The sequence below is a fragment of the Eptesicus fuscus genome, chromosome 7 (assembly GCF_027574615.1).
Source record: "Eptesicus fuscus isolate TK198812 chromosome 7, DD_ASM_mEF_20220401, whole genome shotgun sequence".
NCBI classification, from domain to species: Eukaryota; Metazoa; Chordata; class Mammalia; order Chiroptera; family Vespertilionidae; genus Eptesicus; species Eptesicus fuscus.
Window position 1 is genome coordinate 84014932 of NC_072479.1, and position 25714 is coordinate 84040645.

General features: G+C 39.4%; 1 protein-coding gene across 1 annotated transcript in view; it reads left to right on the top strand.

Moving 5' to 3' along the window:
- The first annotated feature begins 652 nt into the window (after window positions 1-652).
- The window catches only part of LRP6 (LDL receptor related protein 6), a 137972-nt gene continuing 112910 nt past the window's right edge, over window positions 653-25714 (top strand). Inside the window, exons 1-2 of the mRNA XM_054719268.1 lie at window positions 653-713; window positions 21946-22339. Coding sequence (XP_054575243.1) covers window positions 659-713; window positions 21946-22339 — 449 coding nt within the window. The 5' untranslated portion in view covers window positions 653-658. The remainder of the gene's footprint in view (window positions 714-21945; window positions 22340-25714) is intronic.

The window sequence follows — 25714 nt, forward strand, 5'->3', positions numbered from 1 at the left end:
GGCCCGGCCGAGCCGCAGAAAGTAGTCCCGACCACGCCGGCTCCAATGTTGTTCGACGTCGCTTCACACCCTCCGCGGGGGGGGGGGGGCGGGGGGAGGGACCCGGCGCAGCCGGATCGGGAAAGAATCCCATTGGAATGCGTCGCCAGGCGGCCTTTTCCCTCCAGGTCTCTTTGGCTCTCCAGGCACATCTCCCGGGGTCTCCAAGCAGAGGCCGCGGGGGCGCCCCCATTTCCTTTCTTCCCTGCCCTGGAGGCGGTGCCGGGGCAGGGTCCGGCCCCGCGCAGGGAGACGTGCGCGCAGCCCGTGGCGGCGGCGGCGGCGGCGGCGGCGGGCGTCCCGTATCCCTGCGCCGCTGCGTGAGAGGAAGAGGCTGAATGAGGAACTGCGCGGGGGAAGCGGGGCGCCGGGGGAGGAGGCGGCGGGATGGGAGCAGACGCTGGCGTCGCGCGATCCCCGACCAGAGCGGCGCGGTAGAGAGGGCGGCGGCGGCGGCGGCGCGCGCGGAGCCCTGACGTGCCCCTTTCTTTCTTCTCTCTCCGGAAAGCGGGGAAGCATGAGCGTGCAGACCCGCCGCTGCGGCGGCCGCCCCGGCTCCTCGCCTCCGCCTCTGCTGGCCGCCCCTCGCCGGTGAGAGGAGAGAACGCGAGCAGGGAAGATGGGGGCCGTGCTGAGGAGCCTCCTGGCCTGCAGCTTCTGTGTGCTCCTGAGAGGTGGGCAGAGTGGGGGGACGGGGGGACGGGAAAGTTGGTGGGGTTCTGGGCGGCGGGGGGGGGGGGGGGAGGTGGCCTTGTTTTGTGTGTGTCTGGGGGAGGGGAGGGAGGGAGAGAGGGAGGAAAGGGGGACCGGGAGCGAGGAGAGGCCTGGTCGTGGGGAAGGAGGGAGCAGGGGCCGGGAGCAGGGGCTGTGCGCTCTGCCTGGCCACGCTGCAGCCCCCCGCCGAGGCTGCCGGACCTTCCCCGGGCGCCTCGGAGCCCCCGCCCGGGCGGCTGCGCTTAGGGAACCCCTGCAGCCCCACGCTGTCCGAGTGGCCGAGGGGCGGTGTGTCTCGCTCTGCCTGGAGTCCTCAAGGGAGAAGAAGGGTCTTTGCATATAGTTTGGCTTTTCGGGCATTGGAGCCCAAGATGCTTTCAGGTGGTTCTCCCCCCCTCGAAGCCCCCGCTTTTCTGTGTCTCTCTTCCGTGAACTTTTAGAGCCCCTGGACTGTGTTTCCAGGCCTCGTTACAACTAATAATTGGCTTCCGTTGGGCATTGCATGATCCTGGGGGAGAGCGCACTTGGAAAGGGACTCCGAGGTGATAGGTCGCGCGAGTGAGCGCTGGGAGTCCATCTCCTGAGCTTCAGCCCGCAGTGACACGGGAGCGTCGCCCTTGTAATCCCTGGTGTTCACGACTTGCCACTATTTTCGGAGCCTGCGAGTGTACAGTTGGCACTGACCAGGAAAGTCATCCCGGTGTGAAAGGGAGCCTGTGTCTGGGACCTAAGGGATCATTTGCTGCGTGCGCTCCCCGGGGGGACTGACTGACTGCTGGGCAGCTGGGTCCGTACGCTTAGCCTGTTCTAGGTAAATGCGCTCTGAGAATCGCGTGCATTCCGTGGCTCTGTCACACAGGCTGCGGCTTTTATTTTGTGACAGTTCACTAGGTTTGACGGGGCCGGGAAGATTTCAACAGCTTCTCTCCAACTTGGCAGCGTTGAAGGTGGTGAGGAGTCTGATGCTATTGAGCATTTACCAGCAGCGGAATGGAAGGTCCTCATGGATGCAAGGGGCTTGTGGCTTTGGGATTGTCAAAATTCTCACTTGTGCTCATGGTCATTTCTTTTCAGGCATGAGACCTCTCGAGTCAGTGGCGATTTTTAGCTGTGAATTTAACAGACTAAACTTTTGTTAAACCCCCAAAACACGATACAGTTAACTAACGATCTTGTGATATAAATGAGCCAGGTGTGCCATTTCTGTGTGTATATGTTTTGGATGAGCGTGAGTGACCGTTTTCTCTTCTTTCTTTTTTTTTTTTTTTTGAGAAAGAATTCTTTTCTTTACTCTTCTTAAGGATTATTGTATTTAAATGTTATAGCTACTTATATTTAATAATTAGGACCCACTAAGCATATTCCAAACTGTTTCCATATGCAAACCCCAGAAAGATAATGCTCATTTAATTTTCTTGGCAGAGGATTTAATGTGGTGTTAGGTACCAGAGAGGTTTAATAAATGTGCTTATTTTAATATAGTATACTCCCTGTTGAAAGGGGGTTTTGTTTTAATAAATGTGCTTATTTTAGTATAGTATACGCTCTGTTGAAAGGGGGTTTTGCCGTAGCTGTGAGAAGCAATTATATTAGACATCGCATATGTCTATATTTTAAGACAGAAAGTTAATAATGTTAACAAATATGGGAGTCTGCTGATAAGTCGAAGGGGACATTTAAATCCATAAGTCAATACGCTTCTGGTTGCCCAATTGTATTTCTTGGAGGGGAAGGGTATGATGTTAATGCCATTTGTTTATTTTAACACCAAGTTTGAGCCTATCATTATTGGAATTAAGAGATGTTGCACTTGAAGTATTATTTTGAAGTATGGTAGTATTGTAACAAGACCTAAGAATTAGTGGTTTAAATAGCCTCATTTCCACTAGCAAACAAAGTTTCCAGAAGTGGAGTTTTCATTTTAAATGTAGCATAATAATGGTATAAGGTGGTCTTTGAATTTAACAGAACTTGACTGTAAATACATATTATTTGAACTAAAACTATCTTTTGATGTGAAAGATTTTGATTCATAATTTAGATTCTTTTCATTCTTTAATAATGTCATTCTCTGTTATAATAGTGATATTAGTTAACTTTAGGCTCCAAGGAGAAAAATGTGATTAATTTGTTGCATTAAGGTCCTTTTTCTTCACAGAAGAGTTGAAGCTTTAACATTGGGAAGATGAGATGATGAGAGAATTGGGAGACCTTTTGTCCTGTAACCCTGTTATATCAGTAGCTGAAAGTCAGGGAATAATGCAGTTGTAATCTAGGCTGCGTTTCGGTCCCTATCACTAGAGATGTAATGGAAAGAATTGGAGATTTCAATCCTAAAATCCTGGATTTAAACTCCATATTTCACTTTGTATTTCTGGTCTAGTCAGTCAATTTCTCTGGACCTCAGTTTCTTTACCTGTAAAATGTAGGTAGTAATATTGCTCTAATTTGCAGGTTTATTGGATGTAATGAATGAAGTAATGAATATGAAGTGACCTGCAAATGTTATTTTTTGTTAAAATTTTTGATTGTGGACTTATCCTCAAATGCTGGGGATTTGAGATTTTATTTGTGTAAGATTCATGAATTCTTAAAGGTAGAAGAGATATTGATCATTTTGCTTTATTTGCAAGTGGGGAAACTCAGATTCAGAGAGGTTATACCTTGATCAATATCCTACAGCTAATTAATGGTAAAGCAGGGATTTATTGTTCATTCTTTCAGCAAATACGTATGTATAGAGTACCTACTATATATCCAGCTCTGGTATATTGGTGAGCAAAATAGACATGGTTGCTGCTCTGATGTACCTCACAATCTAGGTTGTCATTTTTGCCATTCTCTTAGTTCCATCTAGGTACTGATTAGAAAATATTATATCTCTGATTTTCTAGAGGAAATATTTTTATAAGGATATATATTTTAGATACCATTAGTATATAAAATCTGTAAATACCATGTCCCAGCTTACTTTGAGGAGGAGAGGCTTTTGTTGTTTTATAAAAATTCTTTGCTACTTACCTTTTTTTGTTGTTGTTGTTTTGGTGGGGCTGTGGTAAATACTTTGAGGACAAGCCACTATTGTTTGCCATCTTATCCTAATTCCTAATATATAAAGAGCCAGGGTCTGTAACGTCCAAAACGACTGAAGGACGACCAAACCTGCGTGAGCAGCAGGCTTGGGTGGGCGGAGACTGGCAAGCGGGCTGAACTGCTGACCTCTCGGTCCCTCCTGGGTCACGGGCGCTGCAGCGACCCAGCACTGACTGCCACTGCCAAGGCGGGTGCGATGCAATTGGTCGGGGGTGGGGTGGGGGGGGGGCTCCGCCATCACCCCATGATTGCCCCTCAGAGGGAGGCCCAGGCTACCCAGCTGGTGGCAGTGGGCAGGGCCTCCCTCTGTGGGGCTATCAATCGCGGGGCTCCCAGACTGTGAGAGAGTGCAGGCCAGGCTGAAGGACCTCCCCCCCCCCCCCCCAGTGCACGAATTTTGTGCACTGGGCCTCTAGTATTTTTATAAAAGTGATCCTTGGGCCCTCCTGGTGTGACTCAGTGGTTAAGCATTGACTCATGAACAAGGGGTCACCAGTTCAATTCCTGGTCAGGGTTGGGGGCTTGATCCCCAAATGGGGGGCGTGCAGGAGGCAGCCAATTGATGATGTTTCTTATCAGTTTTTCTATCTTTCCTTCTTCCTCTCTCTAAAAACATTAAAAACTTTTTTTTTTAAGTGACCTTTGAAATTTTTTTTTTTTTTTTTTTTAAATATCAGGTATGTTGAAGCCTTGGGGAGGTAGAATGAATTTTGGAGTGGGAATCCGGAGAATTAGGTTCTAAATTTGTCATTAGCTAGTCGTGTGACCTTGGATAAGTCACTTAATATCTGTACACTTTATCTTCATTAGCATAATGAATCCTTCTTTTGGAGATTCATTATTCATATGTACATATTAAGGGCTCAGGCATCCCCAGGTAGAAAGACCAGTTCTAACTTAGTTTAACCCACTATTCTCAAACTTGACAATACATTTTAACATGAATCTTTTTAACATTCTGCTGAACCTTTGTTCCAAGCAACTCACTTGAAGGGAACCTTCAAGCATTGGGTGATTCATGTGAATTGATATATATATATATATTTTTAAAATATATTTTATTGATTTTTCACAGAGAGAAAGGGAGAGGGATAGAGAGCTAGAAACATCGACCAGCTGCCTCCTGCACGCCCCCTACCGGGAATGTGTCCGCAACCAATGTACATGCCCTCGACCGGAATCGAACCCGGGCAGCAGGCTTGGGTGGGCGGAGACTGGCAGACCGACCCTCTATCCACTGAGCCAAACCGGTTTCAGCTGAGTTGATATTTGATGACAGTTTCATATACAGTAGTTGAATCTGATATTTTCATCACTACTTATTTACTTACCTTAAGGTTTGCTCATATGGCTAGGGAATAATTTGGTTTTGAAATTTAAGGTTTCAGCTCAGTGTTATAACCAGCCTAAAAATGATTTCGCATGGTTCAGTTTTTCTTTTCTTTCTTTTTTTGCTTTAATTGGAGGTTTTTCTATTTGTTGAACTGAAATACTGTTTTCATATAGTTACACATGCTTCGGCTATCAGAAATGACTTTTTTTTTTTTAATATAAAAAGAGATTCTGTGAAGGAGTATATAAATGGAAAATATTTTATGTGAACTTACAATTTGAACATACTGGATAGACAACACAGGTTATGGTTCTATTTAGGCCATGGGCAACTAATGAGAAAATTTATTTTCATTATGGAAATTTTATTGCAAATTTATATTCAGAGGAGATTATAAAGGAAAGCACTATAATAGAAAGGTATGGGTTTTGTTGACTAACCAAATCTTCTACCACTTTATGTATCCTTGGGCAAGTTACTTACCTTTTGTTTCTTCTGTTAGATGGGAATACCTTACAAGGTGACTGGGAACTGATGAGATAATGTTTATAAATGGGTAGTACAGTGCACAGTCCATAGTAGACTTTGAATAATTGGTAACTATTATTAACATGGCTAAATTAAAAGAAATATTAATGCTCAGGAAACATTTAGGTGCCAGACACTGTTTTAGGTACTCAATAGTTTTAGGTCAGTGGTTTTTAACTTTTTTGACTCTTCTGATATTTTCTATTTTGTTTTATATAAACAAGATGGCCACTATCTACTAAATTTATTTTACCTTCTAAAGGACTTCGCTTCTAAAACTTCTAAAACTTTTAAAACTTTAACACTGTTTTAGGTGATTATTATAAATGTGCTAGAGGAGAAATAGTTCATTTGATTGAGATATTTATTTACTTGAGTTAACTATGGGCAAAATAATTTTATCAAGACATTTTTTAATTGAGAAATCTTATGTATTTTTTGTTTACAACAATTAAAATTGTTCAGTTGATGTACTTCTCCCTGTAGGATGGGTAAATGCTACACTGCATTTTACCTGCATTGCACGTTGCACCATTCTTTGTATCTTCTGTAAAATGAGCCCATCATAATGAATAGAACACTGCTCCATGTGTATAACTTTGAAACTTAATCAAATATATGGACTGGGCAATCTTAAGAATAGGATATTTGTCCTTGAAATTATTCATTTTAAATATAATTCATCATAAATAATAAAAACAGTGTTACTTGATATTATTAGGAAAATATTTTTGTTTCTCAAGCTTGTGTTATCCTCACAAAAGGTTCAAGAAATTCAGGTGTGGGGCTGGAAAATATTGAAATGTGCCCGGGTTCAATTTGATGAAAATTACTGATACTTCAGTGCTGTGATTCTGTTAGCTGTAATATGAGTTGCTAATTTTTGTTTCTGTGATACCTTGCTTGGAAAGGGACAGGAAATTGTGGATGAGAAGTTCAACCACATTTTCAGGGAAAAATAAAAAATTAAGTGCATTTTTAAGTTATTAGTTGACACTAGTCCTAAAGTTATTGATTAGATTCTTGGTAAAAATAAAAATGCAGAGGTGAATATGGTCAGCAATGGTCATATTTTTTCAAGAAAATAGTCACTCAGATACTGGAAAACTGTACCTTTATCAAATAATGTATGTTTGACCAGGAAGGCATTTTCTCTAATGGCCTTGGTTAGTCATCACTTGATCACTCCTGGACCAAAGCCACATCAAGTAAAGGATTTAGGGATAGAAGTCTCTTATTATTGACCAGCTTTATGGGGGGTGTAATTTGCTTATGTCCATATATCAATTAAAGATAGTATATTTTGCAAGTCTGAGAAAGCTAACAGCTGACCTTCGTTAGCATGAACTCTTATCTACACAGTATATGGTATTTATTTGTAACAGTTTCTTGATTTATGCCAGTGAGGACAACAGCCCTTTGTGAGATAAAAGGTGTTTCAAGAGTAGAGTTTTTTATTTCATATATCACAATGTACCAGAGCTTTGCACATATTAGGTATTCTAAATTTTATATTTAAAGCAATATAAAAAGATGGGATTTTTCATGATGTTCATACAGTCTTATTTGGAGTTTCATTTTGTGTTTTGTCTCACATCATTTATTAGACGTGGTTAAATTATAAATTTGTAATTACTATAAAGTGTTTTTTAGCACAAATTAGGAAAAACTAATCATAATAATTAGACATAAATCATATAATGGAGGTTGAATTTGAAATGTGGATTATGTAACATTTTCTGGTTTTAGGATTTAACTATTACATCAATAATATAATTAATGTGCTCAAGTACTTTTTTAACCCACTATTTTAAAAAAGATATTTCTTTTAATTATATTTCTTATAGTTCATATACCATAAAGTTCATTTTAAAAGTATCCAGTTGAGTGGTTTTTAGTATATTTACAGGGTTGTACAACCATCACCACTATCTAATTCTAGAACATTTTCATCACCGCAAAAAGAAACCCCATGCCCCTTAGCAGTCATTTCCCATTTCCCCTCCCCCCAGTCTCTGGTAACCACTAATCTACTTTCTATCTCTATGGATTTGCCTATTCTGAACATTTCATATAAATGGAATCATACCATATGTGGCCTTTTATATCTGGCTTCTTTCTCTTAGCATAATGTTTTCAAGGTTCATCCATGTGGTAGCATTATCAATATTTCCTTCACTTTTATGGCTGAATAATATTCCATTGTATGGACATATAGAGTACTTTTGAGTGAGTGTGGGTTTGATCATTGGAATTTTTATCTTGAGAAATTATTTCTGAAATCTGTTTTTGAAGTTACAGAAATAGTCTTAAAAAAAATCTATGTTCCTTTTTTTTTTTGCTGGAGAAACACTGAGTAGGTCACCAGCATATTATTTCTGTGTATTGACTTATGAATAGCTTTGTCCCAGTTAAACCTTTTTACCAAAGTTCATATCTAGGACAGAAGGGATTTTAGAAATTACCTTGCCCAACCTCTTCATTTTATAAATTAGAAAGATGAATGACTAACCTAAGGCCAGGTTGCTGGTCTGGACAGTAATTTTATATGCAGTGCTTTTTGTATGTATCTAATTTTACCTGGGCCTTATGATTTTGAAAATGATACTAATCACTTTTGAAAGAGGAAAATAATTGTTAGCCTGATTTTGTAGTTTGCAAATAGGTGGTTTGTCATTACGGTTAAATAAAAACAATTCTGGATTTAGGTAAGGAGAGACTTTTATTCAATAGGGAAAATTATTATTACCATAGGGAAGATTTCTAATAGCCAGATCTGCAGGCATCTTAAAATCAAACACAGAAGGACTTTTATAGAGAATGGCTAGAAGGAATTTTGTAGGCATGTGGGCCAAGTGGGTGGGGGTGAGCAGATTGCATGATAAATGGAATTTTTTATTTCCTGCGGTCAGCTGATGCTTGGAATGAACTGTTAAGGGGAAAAGTTCTATGTGTACTAGCTTAAATTTGGAGCAAGCCAAAGTTTAGGGGATTGTGGGAAAGGAGAAAAGCTTGACTAAAGTTTGGTCAAGCCAAGTCAGTGGATAAGTAATGGGCAATTGTGAGCACTTGGTCAGTCTTCCTGTTGTTTAAAACAAAATTTGTCATTGTTAGGGATATATTTTAGTCAGTTCAAGCTGCTATAAACAAAAATAATATAGACTGGGTGGCTTACAAAGAACAGAAACTTATTTCTTACATGTGGAGGCAGGAAGTCCAAGGTCAGGGTGCCAGAATAGTCATGTTCTGGTGAGGATCTACTTCTGTGTTGCAGACTGCTGACCTCTCTATGTCCTCACAAGGTGGAGAGCAGAGAGAGGAAGTAAGCTCTTTCTTGAATCTTATACTAATTCCATTTACAAGACTCCACCCTCATGACTTGATCTAATCCTAATTACCTCCGAAAGCTCCCACCTCCTACTCCTATCACATGAGTGGAGGTAGGATTTCAACATACATATTGGGGGTGGGGGCCACAAATATTTAGTCCACAATGGGATAAAATAAGAGTCATTGTGAAGGTGGTCTCATTAGATTTGGCCTGGTTATTTATGTAGGTTAGGCCTTTTACATTTGCTTTGCTGGAAGTTTTTATAAGGAATCTTGGATTGGACTTTCATAAGAGCCTATTGAGACCAGGAAGCCAAGCTAAAAAATCGCCATCATGTTTCATTTGCAGTATCTATAGATTTGGGTGAATTTCTTAAGTTCTCAAAGTATCTTAGTATCGTAGGATTCCTGAGCCTGCCTAGAAGTGACCTTGCTTACTTCACCTGTAAGGCTGGGAACTCTGTAAGCCAGGTATCAGTCCAGTTTTCCCATGAGGACTGCAAGTAAGTATTGACTTGGTAAAGTCAACCAGAGCTCCCTAAAAGTGTCTGATCATATTTGATTAAATGAGCACCACTTTCAAATATGGCATTCCAGTCAAAGCCTTGGTTGCATAACCAGTGTTTCCAATGAGGAGGACAGACTCTTCCTGAACCTATGCAAATAATTATATTGGCCTGAAAATATGAATACTCAATAAGAATCTTTGAATTATGAAGGTGCCAGGCAGGGAGAAAAAGGTAAATGTTTTATTTTTGTTTACAAAGGCATAGTTTGCTTAAATTGCTAATAAGTTATAGGTAGCTTAAATAGACAGGAATTCCTTATATCCAAAAAACAGGACATTAAAGCATCAGCAGTATTTTAAACAAAGCCCATAATCATCCTTCATCAGTTTATTCAGTCCTATGTAATTAATTCTTGTTCTGCTAGATCTTGGGTTAGCAGTCTCCTGAATCCATCTGTTTATCCACTAGCTTTTGGGAAATCCTGACTCAGTCCACTGATATAGCCTCAAAGTTATTTAAGTGATGCCATCAGAAGCTTGTGCCCAAGAGTACCTGGTATAGTCATTTTTCAGTAGTCCTTTTTTTGTTGAAGACAAACACTCTGGCCTATAGCACTCATGTGTAAGCACTTTCAGGGAATCATTGGAATAAAACAAAAAACTATCTGAGGATTACAAAAGACTTAAAAAATGATGGTGATTAACTTATTACTGATAATTTTAAAAGTGAAAGATCTGATGAGAATTTTTAATAAAAATAATAATGCAATTGCCCGGCCAGCATGGCTCAGTGGTTGAGCGTTGACCTATGAACCAGGAGGTTACAGTTCAATTTCTGGTAAGGGCACATACCCGGGTTGTGGGCTTGATCCCCAGTGTGGGGTGTACAGGAGGCAGCAGATCAATGATGCTCTCTCATCATTGATGTTTCTGTCTCTCCCTCTCCCTTCCTCTCTGGAAAAAAAAATGCAGTTGACAAGGAAGATTGATTTTTGTGACATACACACCAAAATCACGTCAATCCAAAGCAGTTTTTATTTTTATATTTTTTATATATTACAATAAATGCTTCTTATTAGAGGTTGAAAGTATTCAGTTATTTTTTTAAAATATATTTTTATTGATTTCAGAGAGGAGAGGGAGAGAGAAAAACATCAATGATGAGAGAGAATCATTGATTGGCCACCTTCTGCACACTCCCTACTGGGGATTGAGCCTGCAACCTGAGCATGTGCCCTTGACTGGACTCGAACCCGGGACCCTTCAGTCCGCAGGCTGATGCTCTATCCACTGAGCCAAACCAGCCAAGGCCAAAGCAGTTTTAGACAAAATATGATTAACATTGTTTTAAAAAAGAGTAAGTCTAGAGTACGTCCTAAACATTTGTATAATAAAAGTCTATAAAGTAAGTGATGTGAATCCCCAGTTGAGAACCATTAGCTATCTAGAGTATGCTGTATTCAAATTAAAGAAGTCAGATTGTGACCAACTTGACATAAATATGTTATTAATATAAAATATAAAAAGTATAACTGAAATTATGACTTGTGATACTATACTGTTGTCTAATATTAGGCAAAGCAGCCTTGGGACTCTTAATAAATAGAAACATTACGGACAATGAGAGTACTAATTAATTTCTGGGAACTATATACAATTTCTGAACTAATCATATTAACATTTTACCCATACAGATTTAACCTTGGGGAGGGTAATCTCTTTTGATTTGACAATGCTTCCCATGTAAATCATGACATTGATCAAATAAACCTAATTATTTTTAACACCTCTCTTTTTACTAGGTGAAAGAATAAATTCTTATGAACCTCAAGGGGACCATTTGATTTTGAAAAGACAGAATGTAAAAAATCAAGAGGTTTGAAAAATTGATTAAATAGGTCATGAGAAAAAATACATAGCTACCTATTTAACCAAAGTCGGCCAAAAATCTTTTTTAAAAGTTTACATAGGGAGGAACATGATGGTAAAGAACCTTAGCTCTTTCAAAATTGAAAAGACTTTGTTTATATAAGTACAGTCATGCTCTGCTTAATGTAATGATTAACATTATATTACAATCTGGTGAGGATATGTTCTGAGAAATGCATCATTAGGCGATTATGTCATTGTGTAAACGTCATAGAGTATATTTACATAAATCTAGATAGGATAGCTTACTGCATACCTAGGCTAAATGGGATACAGAACCCAGCAATTTTCAACTGGTGTGCTGCAAGAATTTTTAAAAAATGTTTTGATTGATTTTTGAGAGAGAGGAAGGGGAAGAGGTGGGGATAGAGAGAGAGAGAGAGAGAGAGAGAGAGAGAGAGAGAAATATCGATTGGCTGCCTCCTGTATCTACCCCGATTATCTGGGATGGAGCTGGAAATCTGGGTATGTGCCCTGATAGGAAATTGAAACCATGACCTTGGGGTTCATTGGACAGCACTCAGCAAACTGCGCCACAATGGCCAGGGCCTGCAAGAATTTTTAAAACACAATACCTGACTATTTTAGTCAGAGGCACTGACCTCTTTTCTCTTAGATTGTCAAATAAAAAAATGACAACAGCCAATACAACTATAACAGCCGTCGAGTATGAATGAATCAAAATTATACCTTTTTAAAATTAGATTGGCAAAAATTACAATTTTGATGTGCTGTAGAATTTTAGTAATGAATTTATGTGTGCCATGAGATGAAAAAGGTTGAATGTCACTGGTATAGTCTTTTGCTCCTACCCTATAAGCCTATCTATACAGCATGTTACTGTATAAAACAACATGAGATTAAATCAAGTGCAAGAGGAAATGATGCAATCAAGACATGTGGTAAATATGTATGAGGCTGCTGCTGATGTAACAGCATACTGTCTACTTTTTAATAAGTAGATGGAGTACAGTCTAAAATAATGATAAAAAGTGGTTCAGTCCCAGGTTTCGGTACACACACAAAAAAGGTAAGAAGTATAGTATGGTAAATTCACCAGCCATTTATTATTTATTATTATGTAGTGTTATGTGTTGTACATAATTTTATGTGCTATGCTTTTATATGACTAGCAGTGCAATAGATTTGTTTATACCAGCATTACCACAAACATGTAAGTAATGCATTATACCGTAATGCTACAACAGCTATGATGTCACTAGGTGATAGTTTTCAGGCTCCATTATAATCAGACTAGAGCACTGGTCAGCAAACTCATTAGTCAACAGAGCCAAATATCAACAGTACAAGGATTGAAATTTCTTTTGAGAGCCAAATTTTTAAAACTTAAACTATATAGGTAGGTACATTGTTATTAACTTAATTAGGGTACTCCTAAGCTGGCCTTTGCTAAAAACTCAAGGGGCCAAAGAGCCACATGTGGCTTGCGAGCCACAGTTTGCCGACCACTGGACTAGAGGCTTGGTGCACGAAATTTGTGCACAGGTAGGGTCCCTAGGCCTGGCTGGCGATTAGGGCTGATATAGGGGGCGACCGGCAGGGCAATCAGGGGGGGGCCCCCCGCTGGCACCCACATTGGCTGGCTCTGAGGCCTGTGGGCTGTGGGCAGCTCCTGCATTGAGCATCTGCTCCCTGGTGGTCAGTGCACATCATAGCGACCAGTCGTTCCAACGGTCGGTCTGCCGTTTGGTCGATTTGCATATTAGGCTTTTATTATATAGGATGGGACCACTGTCATAGACAATGTGTTGTTGACCAAAACATCGTTATGCTGTGCATTACTGTACTCAGACATGACAGAGTCAACATTAAGTGCAGGAAATTCTGATAACACAAAGAATCTTTGCCTTCTAGGGAGATTACTCAGAAAACCTTTTATAAACTTTATTAGAAGCAGACAAAGAAAATATTGTCATTTTAATAGAAAACCAAATTTTAGCTTTGCATCAGTTTAATATTTGATACTCAAGTGCTTTTTGTAAACCTTATAAATAAGCTCATCAAATCTTAGCTGACTGTTACCACAACAAACAAAATTCCTTTTTCATGAACTCTTTATAACTTCCTACATCCATTCAAGTTTTGTCCTACATTTTTCTCTTTCTTATTCTGAAAGAATTAGTCATTTTTACTTTAGGGCTGTTTTCTTCCTTATTTCTTTTATTTTTTAATTTTTAAATATTTTATTGATTTCAGAGAGGAAGGGAGAGGGAGAGAGAGAGAGAGAGACATCAATGATGAGAGAGAGTCATTGATTGGCTGTCTCCTGCATGCCCCCTACTGGGGATCGAGCCCACAACCCAGGCATGTGCCCTGACTGGAATCGAATCATGACGCTAAACCACCGAGCAACACCGGCCGGACTCTTTTTCCTTATTAAAAACACATCCTACATACTTTGCATACAGTGTTCTTTTCTGTCACTATTTCTCTTAGTAGTCTCATTAGCATAAAATTATAACTTAAAATTATAATACCTACTATTTTCAGAGAAAACTATGAGGCGAATAATTGTGAACTGTCTGTGATACGCCAAAAGTAGACAGGCAGAGCTTATGAATATACATCTTACAACTTTTTATAACCATATATTTTGTGATAGTACAACTTCTCAATGTAGCAAAAATCAGTATGTTAATTAAATAGACAGATATTTAAAGCTTTTTGGTACCATAAAAATAAGAGGCAAAAACAAAACAAAAACTGTATAAAATTGGAATGCTTCTATACTTAACTGTTCTCTCTTACTTTGAAGTGACGTAGGTATTTAATGAATATCCATGAATCACCTTAGCATAAGTGTCAAGTTTTTAAAAAAAATATATTTTATTGATTTTTTAAGGAGAGGAAGGGAGAGGAATAGAGAGTTAGAAACATCGATGAGAGAGAAACATCGATCAGCTGCCTTCTGCACACCTCCCACTGGGGATGTGCCCACAACCAAGGTACATGCCCTTGACCGGAATCGAACCTGGGACCTTTCAGTCCGCAGGCCGATGCTCAATCCACTGAGCCAAACCAGTTAGGGCAAGTGTCAAGTTTTAAGTTATTAAAATATTTTGGAAACTATCTTCAAGTTTGCTTATTACAAAACATAATAACTGTTGAAATAAAGTTTGTCAGCCGAAACCAGTTTGGCTCAGTGGATAGAGCGTCAGCCTGCTGACTCAAGGGTCCCAGGTTCGATTCCGGTCAGGGGCATGTACCTTGGTTGCGGGCACATCCCCAGTAGGGGGTGTGCAAGAGGCAGCTGATCGATGTTTCTCTCACATCGATGTTTCTAACTCTCTATCCCTCTCTCTTCCTCTCTGTAAAAAATCAATAAAATATATTTTAAAAAAAAGAAAGTTTGTCAGAATAATAATTAACTTGGCTAGCTACAAATGTAGATGAAATGCTAGTTTATTCTATCAGAAATTTGTAAAAGTTTAGAAAGAACATATTCAAGTAGAATAAAAATATATGCTTGTGTCATACTTAATGCTGATAACTCAAAAAAAACAGCTGTTTTTTTAAGCCAGCAATATTGAACTAGTCTTATTTGCCAAAGGTTTATTTAAATGTTAACAGATTCTTAAAACATTTGGGTTAATTTCTATAAAAATACTTTTGAAAGTATAAGAAGTTTAATTTCCTTAATTTCTGAAAATCCTAGGAATATTTAATTTATATGAGGTCCCATTTATCTTCAAGTATATCAGAATAGAACTCATTTAAGGGATTTTGTAATCTAAAATTATAATTGGTAATACTGTCTGGAGGTAGAGAAATATTTTATGTATATAACATACCTATAAATAACATGAAAACATATAATAGACACAGGTAGAGAGCTTATAACTTCAGTTTGAAATGTACAATTCACTGGTGATATAAAAGAGCTAGTTCTTGTTCTTTCTTTACCTTTACATTTTTTAAAACCATAATTGTGTTTCCTGCTCAGTCAGTATGAGGATTGAAGTGTCCTCAACAATATTCGTGGAGGAGACCTTTAAGATTTTTTTTTGCTCAGATGTGTAGTCTTATGGAGGTTGTGGACTAAATGTTGGGTGAGGAAAAGAAGAGAGACCAAGGGCTGTCTGGGTCTTTCTAAAGCTCATCTGAATGGTTAACAGATTCAGCCTGTTTCCAATTAGGTTTTTAAACTTCAGGTCTCTGATCCCCTCATGAGTCCCTAGTGGGGAAAAGGGAACCTTAAAGCTCAAATGACTACAGGGAGATAAGGGGCTGGAATGGGAAGGGAAAGGTCTGACAGGGGTGGATAGAGGGATGGTAGAGTCTGGAGTATTAAAAGAGGATAGATTAAGAATTGCAGAGAGCTAAAGGCAAGGCAGAGGTGGTAAAAAGGAGGAAAGAAGAGCAGAGGGTGATGGGAAAGGAGAGGTTTTAGATGAGCCAGTTCGGGGAGCTCCTAAATTTCCCCAAGGAGGATATTGATGTTCTAAATTATCTTTAGGAAAATTTTGCCATTTTTTTGAGGTTATTGAACTTAAAGTAGTTTTGTTATGGTGAAGTGTGCAGTCCGTGGAAGGAGAGGGAAGGTTCCCAATAGAATGAGAGTTACCTATGGGATTAGACATTTAAATCAGACATAGGGATTTAAAGAGACTGGGAAAGAATATTCTCCTGTGAGGACTCCAGGGAAAATAGAAGAGGCCTCATAGAAGAGCTGGGAATATTCTGACTTGAGTCAGGGTGTGATTCTCTACTCAAAAGAGCCAAAGAAAAATTTTCTTTGCTTGAAAATATTAAAATAATTCTTTACTATGTTGCTGTAGACAAGATGGAGCACCGTTTTAAGAGTTGAACTCAAAGAAAGATCCCTCCTCTGAACAGGAGAGGAGTTTAAATGACTCACAAAGTGACATTATTGAGATGAGGATGGTAAGAGTTCATAGGTGACGTCCAGTCCTCATCCAAGTCACATCACCATGCAGATATCAATTAAAAATAAATCCTTATTTAGGGAGAGACTTTATTTTAAAACTAGCGGCCCGGTGCATGAAAATTCATTCACTGGAGGGGGGGGTTTCCTCACCCAGGCCTCTATCACAGTCCGGGAGCCCTCGGGGGCGGGAGGTGACCCGGCGATCTGAGGAAGATGACACCCCATCACTCCTCTGCTACTGCCACTGCCGGCAGCGCAAGCTTTGGCCGGCCCTGGTTACCTGAGCCTCAGGTGGCCCTGGGTGGCTGGGCAGCTGCCATCCAAGGATTGCCTGCACCTTGGGCTGGCCCTGGGTGGCTGGGGGACTGAGGGGACTGGGGGACTCCGGAGGCAGGCATGCAGTACAGCCGGGCCCGCCTGGGGGTGGGCCTGGCCTTGCCGTGTGCCTGCCACCCCGGCGGGGCTGAGGGGACTGGGTGCCGCCATCTTTGAGGACGTGACAGTCAGGTAGCATATTTCCTCCTTATTGGCTGTGGGTGCCTCCATCTTTGAGGGTGGGGCAGCAATTAGCATATTCCCTCCTTATTGGCTGTGGGCGCCGCCATCATTGAGGGTGGGGCAGCAATTAGCATATTCCCTCCTTATTGGCTGTGGGCGCTGCCATCTTTTGCGACGGCGTGAGGGTGAATTAGCATATTCCCTCTTTATTAGATAGTATACTATTTCAATAGGGAGAATGCTCTGACCATGAGATATGCAGGTATTTCAAAATCAAACAGAAAAAGGCTTTTCTCTTATAGTAGAAGTGAATAGTGCCAGCAGGATCTTTGTGGGAGAGTGAGATAAGCAAGTGAGGGTTAGCAGATGGCCTGACAGGGGCAATTTAACAGGAGGTATGTCTTTTTCTGTGGTCAGCTGATGTTCAGAATGAATCCTTAAGAGAGGACTAAGAGTTCATTGGTTGAGTGTTGTCCCGTGCACCGAAAGGTGGCCAGTTGATTCCCAGTCTGGGCACATACCAAGTTGCGGGTTCGATCTCTGGTTGTGGTGCGTGTGGGAGGCAGCTGATCTCTAAAATCAATAAAAACATTAATTATTTTTTAAGTATTAAAGAACTCTTCATTGGCTTGTTTAGAGCTAGATAAAATATAGGGATCTGTGAGGAAGAGAAAAGCCTGACTAACTTTGGTCAAGCTGGTTCAATGGGGGCATTTGTGAGCATTTGGCCAGTACTCAGTATAAATTTTTTTGGATAATGTGTCTTGATGGGGAATCAAACCTGTCACCTCATGGTGTACAGGATGATACTCCAACCAACTGAGCCACACCAGCCAGGGTGATACTGGCATTTTTTAAAAGTGTATTTCCAATTTCAGCTAGGGAACAGGAGCCATATCTTATAACTAATGGGAACAGGAGCCATATCTTATAACTAATTTTATCCCCAATTCTTAACACAGTTGCCTGCACAATAGTAATATGGTAAACATATTAACTAATATTTAAAATGAATTTTCCACAATCTGATCTAAAAATCAAACCTGCAACCCAGGTACATGCCCTTGACCAGGAGTTGAACCTGGGATCCTTCGGTGCTCGGGCCAGTGCTCTAACCCCTAAGCCATGCTGGCCAAGGTGAGACTTTTTATTTTAGGAAAAGGAAATCAGAAAGCTTTTTGAGTTGGATAAAGTTGAAGTATTAGAAGTAGAAAAGGGAAGGAAAAGTGTTGAGGATGTAAGACATTTTACCTTGCTTCCTGCTTCACTAAGATTATGTTATGAGATGATCTGAAAATGAATGATTCAAAGCATGCAAGTTGTCTTTAGGAATGCAGAAAACGTTTAGAAAGGCTACTAGTGAAACTGGTAGGAAGTTTCTAAAAGAAAATAAGGATTCCTACATACCTATGTAGGTCCCACTAAAGAAATGATGGTGGCTATTTGGGTTATATGGGTTTTAGGAAGTCAGAAGGTAACTTCTTTGGAATGGAAGATATTGAGGGCATATATGCTATAACTAGGAGCAAGTATGTGTGGATCCAATGTATTTCTTTAGTAGATTGAAAGTATTGCAGATCAAATTATACCTTTTAGCTATGCCATTAATATATTGCTAAACAGATATTGGTGACACTATAGTAGAAAGTATTTAAGTATCAGAAGGGTAGTTAGGATGAATTCTGTGATTTCCTTTCAATATATGTAGATTTACATACAGTTCTTTAAAAATCCTTAATTATAAATAATCAGTACTGCTAACTTACACACACACACTTTTTTTTCTTGTACTATGAAGGAGGGCTTAAATGACCAGAAAGTTCCTTTGGATTTTGTAGTTCAATAGAAATGTTAATGTTTAACTTGACCGTCATAAAAACATTTAGGTATCACCTAATGCCAAGTGCAGATTTGGCACACAGTTTTCCAAGCATAGTGCCATAGAGAAAGGTGCCAAGTAAATATTAGATTATGTAGCATTTAGCATTCTACCTTTAACTAATAGGGATCTATTTTACGATTTTTATAATTGGCCCATATTATGAGGGTTATTCTATATAATAAAAGGCTAATATGCAAAGAGACCAGACGGCGGAACAACCGAACAACCAAACAACCGGTCGCTAACAACCAGGGTGTGACCACCAGGGTGTGTGTGTGAATAAGCAGAAAGGACTCTTAGTCACTTTTTTAAAAAGCTCTCTGTCCATTTGTTTTTGTCTAAGAACGTTGGATTTGAGCTTAGAGGAGAAGTTCATGTTTGTTGTACTTACAGATGAAATTAGTGGACATCATAACTACTTTGGCAGACATAGTCCATACATTGGCTTACTTAGCACTTTTTTGAGCATCTCAATTTTTTGAAATGAATTTCTTAAAAGAGGGAGTGGTTGCTTTTAAATGGTATGTGGTCTTGGCTTCAGGTGATGTATTTTAAACCTTTAGTAAGTAATTGTGAGAGAAGATCATGTGGATTAGTGCATCATAACTTTTTTTTGCTGACTCACTTGTGTTCTTCACCTCAGCCTATGCTGTACAGCCACTTGTTTATTTAAATTTTAATGAATTAAGATTAAATAAAATTAAAAAATTAATTTCTTTGTCACACTAGCCACATTTTAAGTGCTCCATAGTCACAGGTGGCTGGTGGCTACTGCGTTGCATAGTGCTGAGAACACTTTCATCATCACAGAAAGTCTGTTGGGTAACATTAACAACTGCTGGACATGGAAACCGGGACTCAAAAGAACTGTTGGCCCAGAGGGAGGCTCACTACAGACTGATTCATTTGCCTCTCAGCATAACCATTATTGCTTGTCTCGTTTTCAGTCCCTATAAGTGTATTACTAGTATCACAAGAGCTCACTCATCTAGGGGAAAAGATGAACAACAAAGACTGAAGAACAAGAACAGCAGTGATCAGACTGTCAGACCTCAGAGGGAAAGTAGGGGAGGGTGGGGACAAGGGAGATAGATCAACCAAGGGACTTGTGTGCTTGCATATGAGCCTAACCAATGATCACGTGACAACAGGGGGATGGGGGCTTGCGTGTGGGGGGAATTGGGAGGGGAACGGGGGGAGGGGGTTGATGACAAATATGTGATACCTTAATCAATAAAGTAATTTAAGTAAAAAAAAAAAAAGAAAGTCTGTTGGGTAGTGGTGCTCTAGATCTTTACTGTTGATATCAGGAAAGTAAATGTCTGAAGCTTGGAACAGATACTTAAAAAAACCCCAAATATAACATTTTACTACTTCAGTCCTAATAGTAGCTTCAGCTTTCTCAAAGTATTATTTAGGATAGACTTTATATTTAGTTTTGGTATTAAGTCATTCTAATATTAATATAAAAGAATAAAATAATTGTATTAAGAACTATCTCTGCCAGACTATTTATATAACAGTTTTATTATAGCATAATTGCTCTGCAATAAGTTGCACATATGTAAAGTATAAAATATAAATAAGTTTTGACATGTATGCATCTTTGGAACCATCATCATAGGCAATATAATGTAGCTGTCACCCACAAAAGTTTCCTCATGCCCCTTTATAATTCCTGCCTCCCATTCTTTTTTACTTTCTCCTCCCACCTCCAGACAACTACTGATCTGCTTTCTATTAAAACAATTTGAATTCTCTAACATTTTATATAAATGGAGCTATGCAATATACTGTATACTCCTTTTTGACTGCTTTCACTGTACATTGTTTTGAGATTCACCCATATTAGTTGTACAAATAGTTCATTACTTTTTATTGAATGAATATATCACAATTTATTAATTCATTAGTTGATATTTGGGTTGATTCCAGTTCGGATTATTACAAATAAACTGCCTGAAGCCAAGACCACGTACCATTTAAAAGCAAACACTCCCTCTTTTAAGAAATTCATTTCAAAAAATTGAGATGCTCAAAAAAGTGCTAAGTAAGCCAATGTATGGACTATGTCTGCCAAATGTAGTTATGATGTCCACTAATTTCATCTGTAAGTACAACAAACATGAACTTCTCCTCTAAGCTTAAATCCAACGTTCTTAGACAAAAACAAATGGGCAGAGAGCTTTTTTAAAAAGTGACTAAGAGTCCTTTCTGCTTTATGTACAGGTCTTGACGTATGCTTTTATTTCTGTTGAGTAAATACCAAAGTGTGATATGGCTGGATCACACTGTAGGTTGTATGTTTAATCTTTTTAAAAAATTAAATATTTTTATTGATTTCCGAGAAGAAGGGAGAGGGAGAGAGAGATAGAAATATCAATAGTGAAAGAGAATCGTTGATTGGCTGCTTCCTGCACGCCCCACATTGGGGATTGAGCCCACTACCTGACCAGGAATAGAACCGTGACTTCCTTATTTATAGGCAAACGCTCAACCACTGAGCCATGCCAGCTGGGCGAACCAGCAGCCTTTTGATGCACGGGATGACGCCCAACCAACTGAGCCACACCAGTCATGGCTTTATCTTTAATCTTTTAAGAAACTGCCAAACTGTTTTCCAAGATAGCTATACATTTTACACCCCCCAGCCCCCCGGTAGAGTATGAGCATTCTGCTGGCTCCATATCTTTGCCAGTTCTTGGTAGGGTCAAACTGTTTAATTTTATTTGACAGACTATTTTAATAAGAAAAGAATGTCCTGGTGGAATTGATTTCCTCTCTTACAACTTTTTATATCTAAAGTGCTACAAAATGCCTGCTGGTGTGGCTCATTGGTTGAGTGCCAACCTTTGAACCAGGAGGTCATGATTTGATTCCCGGTCAGGGCACATGCCCGGGTTGTGGGCTCGATCCCCAGTGTTGGGCGTGTAGGAGGTAGCTGATCAGTGATTCTCTCATCATTGATGTTTCTCTCTCTCTCTCCCTTTCTCTCTGAAACCAATAAAAATATATTTAAAAATATAAATAAGATGCTGCAAAAATATTTTAAGACTGCTTCTATTTATTTACTATTTTTTGATAGTATTTATTCACTGATGTGACTTGAAATTCAGTTTGTAAGAACAAATACATTTCCTCCCATTTACTTACATCTTTTTCTTTTTCTTTTTTTGTACTAGCGGCCCCTTTGTTACTTTATGCAAACAGACGGGACTTGCGATTGGTTGATGCTACAAATGGCAAGGAGAATGCTACAATTGTAGTTGGAGGCTTGGAAGATGCAGCTGCAGTGGACTTTGTGTTTGGTCATGGCTTGATATACTGGAGTGATGTCAGCGAAGAAGCCATTAAAAGAACAGAGTTTAACAAAACTGAGAGTGTACAGAATGTTGTCGTTTCTGGATTATTATCTCCTGATGGGCTGGCATGCGATTGGCTTGGAGAAAAATTATACTGGACAGATTCTGAAACTAATCGGATTGAAGTTTCTAATCTAGATGGATCTTTACGAAAAGTTTTATTTTGGCAAGAGTTGGATCAACCTAGAGCCATTGCCTTAGATCCTTCAAGTGGGTAAGTTTTGTGTAATGTACAAAGGATTTTGCATCTCCTCCTGATTTCTCTCCACTAGCATAGACCCCTCTCACCCCCAAGAGAAAATAGAGCAAATACCAAATGTTAAATTCTTTGGGCTTCTTTGTCAAGTACACTTGAATGTGGGAATTTATCTTGTGTTTTTATAGTAAGGTGTTTCTGTAAGTAGTTTTGTGTTTCTCATATTGCAAAATTATAGTTCTTGATTTTTCTTCTCCACTTATTTTTGTAATTATGAGAGGATAATTAGAAGGCAGAGAAGAAGGGATGAAGACTTAACAAAAGTAGTATTTGATAGTTCAGTATGATAGAAACATCTGCATCTTATAAGTTTTTTTATATACATAGTTATTTTGTAATACTAGTATCTTTTATATTAAACTCTAAAGTATTATTTAATGTCAGTATTGAATGAAAAATAAAAATTAAGTTGTTAAATAATACATTTCCAGTTAACTAAATATATATCTATACTAATAAAAGGGTAATATGCTAATTAGACCTGGAGACCTTCCCAGAGACCTTCTGGATGTCCTTCCTACAAAGCCATGGTGGCAGGGCCGAGGCAGAGGCGGTTAGGGGCGATCAGGCCAGGAGGGGAAGACAGTTGGGGGCGAGCAGGCCGGCAGTGGAGGGCAGTTGGGGGTGATCAGGTCGGCGGGGGTGGGGGGCAGTTGGGGGTGAGCAGGCTGGCAGTGGGGGGCAGTTGGGGGCGATCAGGCTTGCGGGGAGGCAGTTGGGGGAGATCAGGCTGGCAGGGGGTGGCAATTGGGGGTAAGCAGGCTGGCAGGCAGAGTGGTTAGGAGCAATCAGGCAGGCAGGCAGGTGAGTGGTTAGGAGCCAAGGTTCCTGGATTGCGAGAGGGATGTCCGACTGCCTGTTTAGGCCCGATCCCACGGACAGGCAGTCGGACATCCCCTAAGTGGTCCCAGATTGGAGAGGGTGCAGGCCAGGCTGAGGGACCACCCTCTTCCCCCTCTCCCCTCCCCAATGCACGAATTTTGTGCACCAGGCCACTAGTTTGCTATAAAGGTTTATTTTCAAATGAGGAGGGAAACTTTAAAGCTGTGGGTAAATCCCATTAGAAAATGGGAACTGTGTCCCCTCATGCTTCTTTGTTACTGTGCTTCAGTCCTGCCATATACCATTCCTTAATATTTCTCTGTTGAATACATTGTCATACCAGGGTCTGTCATGGCTAAGTATATGTTAACTATCTCAACATGAACCTGAAGTGAGTTACTAATAATTTATTAAAATCTAAAGATAACCTGTAAATAACTATTTTAATATTTTGATTTCTTTTACTTTCAAGTATGTTAAAATGTTTTAAAACTCATTTATAAAAAGGAGGCTATTATTATTATGTAATAAAACGAAACTTAGGGAAAATGAAAGAAAGGTTTATATGTGCTCCTTTGTCTTGATATCAGGTCTTACTTGGTGACAAAGGTTAAAGAAGGTGCCTTGGAACATCAGCTACCTTCATGTTGTAGGAAAATGAAAATATTTGTTTGACTATAAAAGAAAACATGGGCAATAGTGTAGTGACATTTTAGAATAAAGGATTCTGGAAAACACAAATATATTTATATATACTTTATATAACATAAAATTATATATATTTTAAAGGACTGTTAAATTACATGCGAAAGTCAGATGGTCACTTAATAAGGCATCAGAAAATATTTTTGTGACTCTTGTGGTAGGAAAAGAGTTGAGTATCTCAAGGAGAAGGTTGCAGCTGTTGGATGTGCAGTGAATTGTACTGATTTGACAAATTTGGTTGTTGAGAATTTGTGAGGTATTTTTGAGAAATGGAATCTGTGTTTTGCCAATAAGGTTTGTCTCAGGTAGTGTTGAAATGTTTTTGAGGTTATTGCTTTGTAGAACACACAGGGTTTTTTGGTGGTCATTGGGGGGTAATATATATTTTTTTTTTAAAATATATTTTATTGATTTTTTACAGAGAGGAAGGGAGAGGGATAGAGAGTTAGAAACATCGATGAGAGAGAAACATCGATCAGCTGCCTCCTGCACACCCCCCACTGGGGATGTACCCGCAACCAAGGCACAGGCCCCTGACCGGAATCGAACCTGGGACCCCCGAGTCCGCAGGCCGACGCTCTATCCACTGAGCCAAACCGGCCAGGGCCACTGGGGGGTAATATTTTGATGAAAAGATAAATATTTCTTTTTCTTTTTGACAAACTCAATCTTAGAACTGTGAGAGTGATGTTGGAAATTCACCCAAATATCTATTAAATGTTTAGTATGTTCAGAGCTCTGCTTTTTTGTACTCTTGTTGGAGAGGGATAATACCTTTAAGGGTTTACTATCTATTTAAGGACAGAAAACTTGGGAAAGAACTTTCCCTTCTTCAAAATACGTTTGTCTGCATTATGTAGTATGTATATGTAGAGGGGAAGAGTGTTAAAGGAATTAGAGGAGCCACAGAACTCTTAAGGCTGGATAAAATATCTCGATTACCACAACTCTGGAGCAGCATTTGATAATTTCTATATGTGACAATGATTATGTGGTAGTACATATTCAAGGGAGCTGAATTTATAGACAACTTTTGACTATTCACGTTCTAATAATTTAATTAGTAAATTAATCATTATCATTTTATTCCCTAATGAGCTCTACTTCTGGATGGCAGGTCTGATAAATGTCTTAGCTGATGTCTCAGGAGGCAGCTGATCAATGAGTCTCTCTCATTGATATTTTTATCTTTCTCTCTCCCTCTCCCTTCCTCTGTGAAATCAATGAAAAATATGTTAAAAATTATATTTTAAACTCATGCATTTTAAAATATATTTTATCAAGCAGTCTTTCATGTTGATTTAGATTTGTGTTAAGGATTGTGGTTTTAATGGAAAAGTAATTTTAGATTGAGTATATCACTTATTAAACAGAAGAAATGAGATTTCCAGATTTATTTTTTTGGAAAAATAAAGTTTTCTTTCCAGAGAAAGTACATGAAAACAGTGCTGAGGAAAATGTAGGCTTTATTAGAGTTCCAGGATCCTGGGTTATGAGGTTCAGAGAGCTGACTGAGCTCTCTCAGATCAGCTTATGTAAAAGGAAGGCTGTTGAATGACTAGTATTGTTTGAGCCCTGGGAACTAGTGCAGACATCTGTGTGCTTTCGGATGTATGGAGTTCTTTGTATAATCAGTCCATTTAGCCTAGACTGAAGGATGATTTTTATTTCCCTCCCTAAATTTGGGCTCTATTAGCCTGAGATTTATTTTTCTTTTGACTGGCAGTGTACAATTCAGAATAAGGAACAGGAAAATGTGTATAGAAATTGGTACAGAAATGAACAACCATAGTTACTGAAAGCTGT